We start from the raw sequence: 13,837 nt of genomic DNA on the forward strand, positions 1-13,837 counted from the left end.
AGAGCTGGAAGTAAAGGCATGCACCACACCTAGCTCAATCCCCATTCTTATTTCTAGGGTTAAAAAAGTATTTTTCCAAAGTTCTTCACTGATATCTCTCTTAGTCACTGTTCTGTTGCAGTGAAGAGACATCATTACCACAGCAACTCTTAAAAAAGAAAGCATTTAGTTAGAGGTCTGCTTACAGTTTCAGAGGTTTAGCCTATTATCATCGTGGTAGGGAGCATGGGGCACGCAGGCAGATGCTGGAGCTGAAGCTGAGAGCTACATCCTGACCCACAGGTAGCAAGCAGAGACAGACCGAACTAGGCATGTGTTTTTGGAACTTCAAAGCCCACCCCCAGTGACACATTTCCTCCAACAAGGCCACACCTACTAATCCTTCTCAAATAGTGTCACTCCCTGATGACTAATCATTCAAATATACGAGCCTATGGGGGCATTCTTATTCAGACCACCATATCGTCTATCCTCTAGCCACTACAAAGATCTTCTGTTTTCTACAGGTTCTAAAGGACTCCCATTCACACTGAAATATATGTTGCTAATATGCATATATACCAGGCAAACTATGAACTACATAAAGATGGATTTGGTATACAGAAGAAACTAATAGAGCAGGAGTCCTGTGCCCAAAAACTAGAGTAATACTCAAAAGTATCAACACCTATTAACCAATAGTCACCTACTTGAGGTCTATTATTTTAATTTGGAGTTCATAAAATATCTAAACTAATAAACATCAAAGAAACAGAATGCAAGGTGATGGGATACTCTTGAATAAAGAGACAACTACAAGGCAAAAATGATACTACATAAAAAGCACTTTCCAAAATGTATGTGTGTTAGAATATGCACAAGTACATATTCATACATATTCACAGAACTTATAACTCATCAAATGATATACACGAGTCATGGATAACTATGAACACAACTAATAAAAGGAATTTTTCAGCTAACTGTCAGGCTGTTGTTAAAGGTGTGTAAATGCAAGTTATAAAGGTCTGAGGATAAACAAAAAGGCTTTAGTGCTGAAAAGAGAAAGTGATTTGAGATGTTTAAAAGAATAAAACATGTTCCAGATTGTTCTCTGTCAGTATGCTACTGTTATATTAGGACTCCAAGGGTCCATAGTCTTAACATTAATCAATAAAGTTCTAATAAGCTATTCATCCAACGCTGACAGAGTACTAAACACCATACTATATCACTATCATCATAGCCACAAGCTCAAGATTTCAAATTCCTGTTGTTGGTTTCCTAGCTATAGACCTCAAAGATACTTTTCATTGTGCAAAAAACATCTGTCACAGGTTTTTTCTGGCATGCAGTTTCTACAATGTCAATTTCAATGCAGACTATAAACCGTGGGAATGTTAATCTGTCTAAAACTTATGTTTTCACAAACTCAAAGAATTCTTGTAAGTTTCAGGAGGTCAACTTGGATTCACCACAAACAGGTTAGATGCACCCCCTCCAATTACCAGGACCTAAATACCGTAAGCCTCCCTCCTTTACACTGGTCTTCAACCCCCCCCCCCCAATTACCAGGATCTAAAGAAAAAGATCTTCCTAAACTTAACCTTGCCCTCTGCTCTGCCAACATCTTGTTAGATTCAAGAGGGGCTAGACAGTTCCACAGAGCCTGGACAGTTAAGTGAAACCCTAGGACATGGCCAGCATCCCAGCTTTCTCAGGTCCCCCAAAGACGGTTGATGCCCCAGAGGCAGGAAGTAGTCTCAAGAACTCTGTGCCCTCACTTCTCTGCCACACCTAACTCCTCACCTTTTTTTTAATAAATAAAGAAGAAAGGAATGTTAGCATCCAAACAAAGCTGGCCACACCCCTTGAGGACCTGACAGTGTGTCACACCTGTGTGCAGGGCAGGCAGTATCCTGTCTCTTTAAAAAGGAAAATTCCTCCTTCTTCTTTCTGTTCTTCCTCCCCCCATCTCTTCTCTCTCTCCTCTCTCTCTCTCTCTCTCTCTCTCTCCTTCTCCTTTTCTCTCTTCCCTCCCCCATTCCCTTTATATTTCAATCACTTAAGCTTTGCCCGCATGGCATATTTATGTCTCACCTGCCAAGGTCTCTAGCACAGGGAATAGCAGTGAGCTCTCACCACTGTGGCTTGGACCCACCGGCCACCAAGGTCCCTTTCCAGTGCAAAATCATAACAAAGGGGATGAATCTACAGATCCAAAACAGCAGGCTCTCCACGGCCCAGGACAACAACAGTATATCCAAGAGGAGCCCCAGTGAGAGCTCATTATTGGTGATGTAGCAGAAACCAGAGGCCTTGGTTCCTGGTAAAGAACACTTGTAAGTAAAGATGAACGGACTAAAGGGTAAAAACTGTCTCAACAGACCACACTACAGCTTCCACAAAATTCTTCGTCTTTTGTTGTTTTGGTTTTGGTTTTAGTTTTTCTTTTAAATTTAGTTTTGACTGCGGGGGTGGGGAGGTTGCAAGGGCAGAGGGCAGATTCTAGGAGACTGGAAGACAAATGGGATCAGAATGCATGATATGAAATCCATAAAGAATTAACAAAAGTTTAAAAAAAAGAAAAGAAAATATTATTTTGGTTAAGTCATTGAAAAATCAAATAATTATCCCTAATACAACAATCATTAATTGTCTTTTTAAAATAAGTTCACTAAAGCAATCAACTTGTCTTCAGAAATGAGCTACACACTAATGTATTTTCATTTTTAGATAAATGAGCAATCATGTATAAATCAATAGCCTTTGTCTTTCTATATACCTCAATTTCAGGATGACCTCAACTGGTACCTTGGCTCTCAATACCATATCCCCCAATTTCCCATTTGCTATCCTAATTTCCAGATTTTGATATCCAAATGCCTTCCTAACATCATCAATCAATGTTTATTGAGCACCTAGAACTCAACATGTCCAAAATGGAACAAGTGACTTCTTGCACCCCCACGAGCCCACTTCTGCTTCCCTCAGCCCACCCCATGCAGTCAGCAGTATCTCCATCAAGAGTGCTCCCAAAGCAGCACAGGCCGCAGTCATTTCTTGCACATTTCAACATGAATCCAAGTTCAAGTTTTGTGAGCTCTACCTTTAAAAGCCACCCTGAACTAAGCACTTCTCTGCACCGGCACTGACACCAAAGGAATCCAAGCCTCATCATTTCTTGCCTGAAATCAGCAAGAGCTTCCTAATGATCTTCCAACATCAACTCTCATCCCCTATTGGCCATGTATGAGAGTAAATTATGGTACTGGAGAGATGGCTCGGTGGTTATGAGCAGACACTGCTCTTGTAGAGGATCCATGTGGGGGCCACCCATAACCTCTCATAACTCCAGATCAACGCCTCTGGTCTCCACAGGCACCTGATTCAGGTGTGTGTCTGCACATGCACACACACGTGTATGAACACACACACAATTAAACAAACAACTATTAAGAGCATCACTTCACCTCCTGCCTAATTCCCCATTTGCATCTCATTCTGTGCAGTGAAACAGGTCGCAAGTTTTATACAATCTAGACACCCCAGGCCTCCCCCACTTTATTCCATGAACCTTCCCATGCACACTCACTACTTAGAGCCTTAAAGAGCCACAGCCTTGTTCTCGCCTCAGGGCGTCTGTGCTTTCCAGCTTAGTAACTGACTTCCCCTATCCTTGTGTTTCTTCCTCACCAGGCAGACCTCTTCCCTCATCTTAAATAGTATCTTATGGGCTAGAGAAATGGCTCAAGGAGTAAGAGCATTTGTTGCTCTTGCAGAGAACCTGGGTGTGGTTGCCAGCATTCATGTGGTGACTCGCAGCTACCTCTAACTCCATTTCCAGAGGAACTGATGCCTTCTTCTGACATCGTGAGCACCAGACATGCACATGGTATACATACATACACACATACACACAGGCAAAACATTTATATTGCAAAATAAAATTCAAAAATCTAAAATAAAAATTTTAATTCTACCTTCTCAGAAAGATCTTACCTGACTAAACTGTTCTTTCTGAAATCAGTAGGACTCTCTCTCTTTTCCTACTCCTCTCCTGACAGTCACACACACACATACACACACACATCATTGTATTCTACTGTTTTTACAGCAATTACAGATATTTTAGAATTATTTGATTTGTTTCTTGTCTACATCCTGTTAGTCCAAGCATTATAAGCTACAGGAGACCAGAACATTTCTCATTTATTAACCACAAAATTCCCAGCAGTTAGAAGAGTGCCCACAAATAGATAAATGCTAAAGTATTAAATATATATCAACACATACAAGACAAGTAACCCAAGAAACCCATCCTCTACTTCATAACCTTCAGGCCTTCAAGACACTTTTGCTTTCCATCCCCTACAGAAGGAAATAACTAAACACACACACACACACACACACACACACACACACACAGAAAGAGCAGGCTTCTGAAAGTGTCTGTCTACCACTGCTGCCTTTCATGGGGCACTGGAATCTAATTCTACTCTCTTTCACCAAAGAGTAAATGGTTATCAGGGTGAAGAAGATACAATAAAGTGGATATACAAGACAAATTTAAAAGAAAAAAAGGAGGGGGAGTTAGGGAGATAGTTAAGATAGTAAAGGTCATACCATGGCAGGCATGAGGACATGCATTCAGATCCCCAGTGCCCACATGAAAACTGGAATTGGTAGGAAATGCCTGTAATTCTAGTGCTATGGAAGTAGAGACAGGCAATATCCCCAGGGCTTGCTGTCCAGCTTGCTTAGACAAATCAGCAAGATCCATGTTCAGTAAGAGATGTTTCTCAAAAAATAAAGCAGAGAGCAACACAAGAAGCTATCTAATGAGGACCTCTGTCCTCCAAATACGCCTGCACACACATGTTCATACACACACGGGGGTGGTGGAAAGGTTCACATTCTGCACATACAGCAGACTATATTACTAAACAGCCTTTCTCTTTCATCTCAGCCTCCTTTGTTTATTCCACCTCAGAAGAATAGGGTGGGGCTAGAGTTTACACTTAGGAGAAAGGAGAGTGCTACACAGCAGAGGCCACACAGCACCACACAGCACTGCACAGCACTGCACAGCACCGCACAGCAGCACCGCACAGCACTGCACAGCACAGCACCACACAGCACCACACAGCACTGCACAGCACCACACAGCACCACACAGCACCACACAGCACCACACAGCACTGCACAGCACCACACAGCACCGCACAGCACCGCACAGCACCACACAGCACTGCACAGCACCACACAGCACTGCACAGCACCACACAGCACTGCACAGCACCACACAGCACCGCACAGCACCACACAGCACAGCAGCACCACACAGCAGCACACAGCACCACAGCAGCACCACACAGCACCGCACAGCACCACACAGCAGCACACAGCACCGCACAGCACCGCACAGCACCACACAGCAGCACACAGCAGCACCACACAGCACTGCACAGCACCACACAGCATTGCACAGCACCACACAGCACTGCACAGCACCACACAGCGCTGCACAGCACCACACAGCACCGCACAGCACCACACAGCAGCACCACACAGCACTAGACAGCACCGCACAGCAGCTCCACACACAGCAGCGCCTCACACAGCCGCTCTCAGTTGCACCATAAAACAGAAACAGTGTTCTATAAATAGCTTGCCCTTGGCACACCTCAAATCTGCCTACTCTGGACACTGTCCTAGATTGTCCTGTGTCCGCTTTCACCACTCTCCCATCCTTGTCTACAAAACACCTTTTGTTCTGAGGCTCATGCTTCAGGTCCATAATTCTTGTTTCCCATAATGGAATCAAAATAATCTGATATACAATGGTGGTATGTTTAGATGACAACAATATAATTCATTTGAAATTAAGTTCAAAGATTAAATGGACCCAATTTAGCACATATTGCAGGGTGAGAAGCTATGGAGCAGAGGTAGACCTTCCTGAAGCAACAGGTTCTTCTGGCACTCTTCAGATCATTGGTGCACTCTGCAGACAGCTCAGACACAGGCCTTCTACTAAGAAGAGTGAAATGACACCGAACTACACTTTTCTACCATCAGATCAACAGCAGCAATAACAACAAAAATCTACAAAAGACACTGCTGATAGAGCAAGGAGTTCATACGTTTCTGGTAGGAACAGAAAAGCATATTGTGAACAATATGATTATTGTTCACTGTCAACTTGACAGGATATGGAATCAGCAAGGATGTAAGACTACACACACACACACACACATACACACACCTATTAGGATAATTTTTTAATCTATTTTGAGGTTGAAAATACTTTATTATAGGTTGAAAAGTGGGAATTTAAGAGAAAGTAAGCAAGTAGGGCTCCTACACAACAGGAATGGACCCCAGGTTTATTTAGTTCAGTCTCTGGACAGATCTATGGAAGATTATCTTGACTAGGTTATCAGATGTAGGAAGACCCACACTAATAGTGGGTACCACCATTCCTTAAGCTTGGGTCTTGAGTTGCATAGAAAGGAGCAAGCTGGCTGAGACATCATTCCTCTCCTATTTTCTGACTGCACATACAACGTGACCAGCTGTCTCAAGCTCCTGCCACAGTGACTGCCTAGCCATGACAGACTGCACATGGAACTGTGAACCAAAATAAGCGCGTTTCCCTGAAGCTGCTTTTGCCAAGCATAATTTATCACCATAACAATAAATAACTAAGACAAATATATACAAGGAAGGTAAGTTTGCAATTTCTAGCAGGTATATAATCATAAGCTTTTAATCTTAAAAGCAATATTCCTCTTCTGAGTCTTCCTACCCACAGCTCTCCAGTAGTAAGTTCTCATACACACTTGTATAGAAATGGTTTATACCTCTGAGCTGATGATATGTAGTTGACATTCTGAACTCAAAGTTGCTGCTTTGTGAATTGAGTGAAACACTTTGATTTTATTCCAGGTACACTGGAAATCCACAGAACAATTCCAACCATCAAAGTGATATAGTATAATTTACATTTTTAAAAATCACTGATGCTTACCACAACAAGGTAAGCATGTAAATAAGAAAAAGAAAACTACTCTAGTGGGCTAAGCAAAAGGAAATATTCAAGACTACAATGACGACAACAGGATGGGGGGATGGGCTAAAAATGCACTAGAGTACACTGACAACAACACAGCACAAGTGGGAGATGAGAGACTGACTGGAATACGGGAAGATTCCTAAGTTAGGACCTAAGCAAGCAGCGAGTGCTACTCAGAGCTGAGATGAGAAGGGCTTCACTAGAAGGTGAAGGCTCACTTAAGAATTAAGACAGTCTTTTAGATGAGTCAGTCTGCTATTCTATTGACATCAAATAAAAATATCCAGAAGTTAGAAAATGAGCAAGAACTTAAAGGCCATCCATGTTGACTTTCTCCAAGGAACATTCAAAATAGCACAACTAGATAGAAACCACAGAAGGGAAGACGGTGAAGTTAGTCAAGCGCTATACTCTCATACAGTCTGTGCTGCAGACAGAGAGCATCCAGCAGGAGACAGAATGCACAAAGAAAGAGAAATTCACCACTGAGCATAGCATGGGGGCACCTTCTTGACATCCCAGCACTGTGAGGTGGAGGCAGAAGTTTCAGAAATTTAATGCCGGCCTCAGACACCCAGTAAGTTGAAAGCCAGCATGGGATATATGAACAGCTACCTCAAGAAAACAAAGGGAGGGCTGATTTGGTGTCATCTTATCAGAATAACTGGCACTAATTACTATGATTTTAGTTTGTATAACCTTCATATGCTCTGGTCTATGTAGTCTAGCTTAAAATGAGGAAGTACTAGCCTTCAGTCTTAAATGCTTAAACATTTATGAAACATCAGAATAGAATACCATTAAATGCTGAGGAAATAAAGATCTAAACATTTTTTTCATAAAGTGATTACAGTGTGGATAATTTTTTACTGTTAACTGGGCTAAAGAAGCTCAATAGTAGAGCACTTGCTTAGCACATGTGGAGCCCTGGGCTCAACATCAGCAATGTGTGAAATCAGGCACGGCACCAGCACACACCTGTAATCCTAACACTTGGCCAGTGGGTGTACAAGATCAGGAGCTCAAAAATCTTTCTCTGTTACACAGTGAATTCAAGGCTACCCTGAGCCACCTAAGATCCAATCTCAAAAGTACATAAATAATCACAGAATGAAGATTCCATGGCACAAGGAAAAGTAGAAAGGCTGGTTAAATACAAAGTAATGTGAGCAACAACCCTAGCTAAGAGGAGGAACATTCAGCCAGGTTACGTGGTCTATTAAGATCACCAGCTGTCCTGACCACCTCTCCCCACTGTCCCCACTCAGTTTCCTGCCAGCTATCTTCACCTGAGCACTGCTGAAGTTGCTTTTGATTCCAACTGAATTGTTTCTCAGGCTTTTGACTATGATTCCGAATGATCTGTATAGCAACGTTTGCTGACCCTCAAGTAAAACAATTTCAATAAGTTTACTGGGACAAGATAATAATCACTATAAAATTACTAAAACTCTCAATAGAATTAAAATAATTTGAAGCACAAAATAAATAAAATATATCACAAGATAATTTACATAAAAATATATAAATTTGATCCTCACTATTTTTTTTAAGATGCACAAATCCAGAAAACTGACTTCAATTTCTCCCTTTCTAGTACCAGAGGAAAGATACAATAACCTACATGTTAACGAAGAAAGTAGATTGTCTTTAAATGACAGCACTACAGGCATAAATTAATTAGCATAACTAACCCATAAATTAATTAGCATAACCACATAGTGATAATCACATGGATTCACCCAAGAAGGCTTAAAAAAATTTTTTTTCCAATTCCAGAGTAGCTAAGGATTTTCCAGAGCTGTCAAGACTGAAAATAGCTGACATTTCGCTGGCGTGTCAGCTATACCGTATCTCACAGACACTGCTCTAACCTCTTCAAGGTGAAAGGTCAGGGTGGGCTTTGGGCTTCTGGCCAAACTCAGGAGTGCCAGCTCAGTTGCAGAGAGAAAAGAAAGACATGTTCTTTGCTGAGACCCCAGCAGGAACGGTCAGGGAATGAAGGTTTTTCCCTCCCTCTTGACCTTTCTCCAGGTCATTTCTTTTCACAGTGCCCAGAGCCAAATTCCTTAAAACCTAGAGAACACCATGTTCCTTGCCTTCCACCTAAATACCTGAATTACCTTTCCTTGGCTGGCTTGCTGAGCTACCTAGCTGCCAAGTGGCTCCTTCTAAAGGAAGCAGAGGCAGTTGTTGGTGCCACGTGGTTGTCTGGGCTTTGTATATGTTCCCAATTTGAATTTCAACCAACCATTCACATTACTCTAATAGGGTACAGTAACAGATCAGAAGCCAACTAGAGGCCCATATTCACCCAGTACCCAGATTCTGGAAGGGGACAGAAAAAAATAAAGAAATAAAAGAAAATAAACCAGACTTTACGTGACCCTTAGTACTCACGTAATAATCAACATGGACTCTGGGTGTGCTCAAATCCATAATGCGGTGAGTACTGATATCTCTTAAATTCATGCCTTATGTAGCCAGATTATCATACTAAAATGTACTATATCCTAGAAAGTGTTCACTTAGTACTTAGACATCCATGCAGAGCATTGGCCTACCTTTTCTAATACAGATGAGTTCATGTACTCCACAAGTTCTCTCTCCACCTATTAAAAAAAAAAGTTTATTAGCAACAAAAATGCAGACAATGTCCTAAATTTTACTGTTACAAAGAACCACGCCAAATAGGTACCTAAAAATGATCTTAGGAAAAAGCTCCCTAATTATTTTCTTGAAGGTTAATGAAACTAAATATTACAGCCTGAATTTTTCTGAAAAATCCAGAAATGAAGGCTTTATTTGTGGAAAGATGACACTTCCTCATTTGGTAGGTTATTCCAGCTGGAAACCTTCTGGAAAGGAGAGACTGCATCACTATCTCCTATCCCCTTCCTATCACCTGGAAAGAAGCACAGCAAGGAAAGACCCACTTTGTATCAGAGCCCTGGCATACATGGGCCGTTACTTTAACTGTCAACCCTGTAGATGCACCAGCGATATTACCACATAAGGGATAAAGAGAAGTGTAGCTACCCACTCTTATAAATTTGTAAGAAGACAAACAATAGATAACAGTATAAAAACATAATAACAATATAGCCCCATCCCCCCCCCCCGCAAAAAAACTGTTATGTCTTTGGAAAACATTTCCCCCCAATCTCATTTTCCAACGTGGTGGTCAGGAAAACACAAATACAGGAGAGCACACATGTAAAAATACAGGAGAGCGCACACATGTATAAATACAAGAGAGCACACATGTATAAATACAGGAGAGCGCACACATGTATAAATACAGGAGAGCACACACATGTATAAATACAGGAGAGCACACACATGTATAAATACAGGAGAGCGCACACATGTATAAATACAGGAGAGCACACACATGTATAAATACAGGACAGCACACATGTATAAATACAGGAGAGCGCACACATGTATAAATACAGGAGAGCACACACATGTATAAATACAGGAGAGCACACATGTATAAATACAGGAGAGCACACATGTATAAATACAGGAGAGCGCACACATGTATAAATACAGGAGAGCACACATGTATAAATACAGGAGAGCACACACATGTATAAATACAGGAGAGCACACACATGTATAAATACAGGAGAGCACACATGTATAAATACAGGAGAGCACACATGTATAAATACAGGAGAGCGCACACATGTATAAATACAGGAGAGCACACACATGTATAAATACAGGAGAGCGCACACATGTATAAATACAGGAGAGCGCACACATGTATAAATACAGGAGAGCACACACATGTATAAACACAGGAGAGCGCACATGTATAAATACAGGAGGGCACACACATGTATAAATACAGGAGGGCACATACATGTATAAATACAGGAGAGCGCACACATGTATAAATACAGGAGAGCGCACACATGTATAAAGCCCCACGCACTCAGTTATCATAGAACGTGTCTCCAGTCACAGCAAACCACAGCAGACACAGCAGGTAGCCACCAACTCCGAGGTCAACTCATCTTCACAAAACCTGCCCCCAAATTTACACAAAGAATACTCTCCTGATTTCTAACAGGAAGCTTATAAAATAGTAGACATTTTTAACTCTCATTATAATACATATAAATGTATTAACAATACATTTGTTAAATCAGCCCAATGTTACTTGTGATTCATTCATTTTCATTGCTGTATAAAATTCTTCTGTGTTTAAATATACATAAATATATGCACAAGACTGTATATAGATATACATAAACTTTAGTTTATAAACATTTGGACTGGCTCAAGTTTGAGTTTATATTAATTTTTCTATAGGCCATTTAAAGTATGTCTCTTTAATACACATATGCACACCTTTCTCCTGGCTACACACCCAGAACCGCTGGGTATACCTTCGTGGGATGCACACACGATGGAATGTTATAGTCTCTACAAAAACTACTTGGATATTTGCAACAATAGGGACAAGCGGTAAAAACACTAATCTGAGAGAAAAAAGCCAGACACAGAAGACAAATTAAACCCCATTGGAGGAATGTGTTTCAGTGACTTACTGAATGGTATGATGGTTTTATGACAATTTATTATAGTCTTAAAAACTGACGAGACAGAAGGTTTTAAATGTTCTCACCACAAAGAGTAAGTAGGAAAAGTGGCAGACATGTCTTGATTTAATATTCTACAATTTTGTACATATAAAAACACATCATAGCTCATAAATATACAGATTACTCTTATAAATATGTATTTCTTTCTCTCAAAAACATAATGCCACTACTCTAATGTAAGCTCAATAAAATTTTGTAGTATTCTCTGTATGTTTAACCTTATCAACTATACCTATGATGATGGAGGAAGGTCATTGGTTAAATAAAAAGAAACTGCTTGGCCCTCATTTGGTGCCACGTTGGGCACCAAAATGTAACGGCGTAAACGAATGCAGACAGATTGTAAATATATATATAGCTTTAATGGCGAAATAGACTTACAGAACCACCGTTCCCGCAGAGACCAGGAAAGCAGAAAGGGGCGGCTGGGAGCACGCTTGCCAAATTTATAGGCCAACATTAGCCCGAGGCGAACACGCCCCCTAAGGGGCGGGACTTATCCCTACACTATGAATTACTTAATTTTTACATAATAATACTAAATTATGCAAGCATTTTAGTTCATTATAGAAGTTTATTATGAACAGTTCAGTTTCAAGAAACAGAATTCCTACAGTAACTATGTGAGAAATAAAAAGTGATATTCATTTTTAAAAGTGGGTCATGTAAGAAGCAAAAAAAAAAACAACTAGAAAACAGTATTTCTATCACCGAAGTAGGTTAGATCTACAGTCTAATTTGGTTGTAAAAATGTCTCTGCTTTCTGGATCAATAACAATAATACAAAGCATCAGGAATACAGGTTTAGCTGGGGAAACACTAAACACAAAAGCTAAAGCTGAAAAAAGAATTATTATTGAGCAAAACTCCACTGTCAAATATAGTACTAACTGTAATATTACCAAGGAACTACAACAGACTACTTGCTAAAGAGCTAGAAAGAAATACAGCTGCAAATGCATCTTTTAAAATTGAGAAGAAAGACATTAGCCAAAGGAGTAGGTATTCACTCAATTTAATGAACTATTTTCAAGATACTAGAAAAACCATGTGATAATAATAACCATAATTTATATTGAGGCCTATGATGTTTTCATAGTTAGTTGAACTATTTTTCCTATACAATAATTAAGCCGCATCCTCTAGATGTCAACATTTGCAACTTAAGTTTTAGTCACATGCTTTACTCATGGACCCAGAGTGCGCCTTTTAACATCTATTACTAAAGCAAGATTCTCTTGGACTGGAGAGACAGCTCAGGAGGTTAAAACACATACTGTTCTTGCCAAAATTCAGTTCCTGGGACCCATGTCTGGGATCCTGTAACTACCTCTAACTGTTCCAGGGATCTGATGCCCTCTTCCGGCCTTTGCAGACACCTACATTCAAATTCTCTCTCTCTCTCTCTCTCTCTCTCTCTCTCTCTCTCTCTCTCTCTCACATTATTTCAAAATAAATAAATAAAAATAAATCCTTAAAACTAAACTCTCCACATATTTAATATAAATTGGTTGTTTTATTTCATGCATCTAGTCCTGAGTATAACAGCAGGTTTTACTTAGTATTAACAATAACAACAAAACCCTATGGAATGACAAGAAAAACTAACTTTAATATATAGAGAGAGATAAATAGTCTTATTTATTTACTTGTTTGTTTGTTTGTTTGTTTATTGTGTGTGTGTCCATGAATGTGCATGCTTGGCACAGGACACTTGAGAAAGCCGGAGGACATCATGTGAGAGTGGCTCCTCCCATGCCACCGTGTGGGCTCTGGAAATTCGGCATGGCAACAAGCACCCTTACCCAGTGAACCATCTCTCATCTGCCCCTATCTTTGATAAGTATTTTCTTTATCTATACTAAATAAAAGAACTTCAGTTTTTAAAAGCTAGTCAAATAATTACTACATCTTAAACTTAGTTAACTGACCACTGTCAATCTGTCAAAGCACTTAATGAAAAAAATCACATGTTGCAAGGCCCTTGTTCTGTCCCGTCAACCCAGCTAGCTTACACCCGAAATAACCACACAGAAACTGTATTAACTAAAACACTGCTTGGTCGTTAGCTTTAGCTTCTTATTAGCTAACTATTACATATTAGTTTAACCCATTTCCATTAATCTGTGTATCGCCACGTGACTGTGGCTTACGGGCAAGA

At 40.3% G+C, this 13,837-nt stretch overlaps 1 protein-coding gene across 3 annotated transcripts in view; it reads right to left on the reverse strand.

Annotated features, from left to right (window-relative positions):
• Positions 1–13,837, reverse strand: part of Syt14 (synaptotagmin 14) — a 203,117-nt gene that overhangs the window by 175,475 nt on the left and 13,805 nt on the right. For all 3 annotated transcript variants that reach the window (XM_041635406.1, XM_041635407.1, XM_041635408.1), the window contains exon 2: positions 9,622–9,669. In XM_041635406.1, the coding sequence (XP_041491340.1) occupies positions 9,622–9,669 (48 nt within the window). The remainder of the gene's footprint in view (positions 1–9,621; positions 9,670–13,837) is intronic.

This window comes from Microtus oregoni, unplaced genomic scaffold, assembly GCF_018167655.1.
Source record: "Microtus oregoni isolate MIOR12 unplaced genomic scaffold, Mior012 000047F_ref0000412, whole genome shotgun sequence".
Lineage (NCBI taxonomy): Eukaryota > Metazoa > Chordata > Mammalia > Rodentia > Cricetidae > Microtus > Microtus oregoni.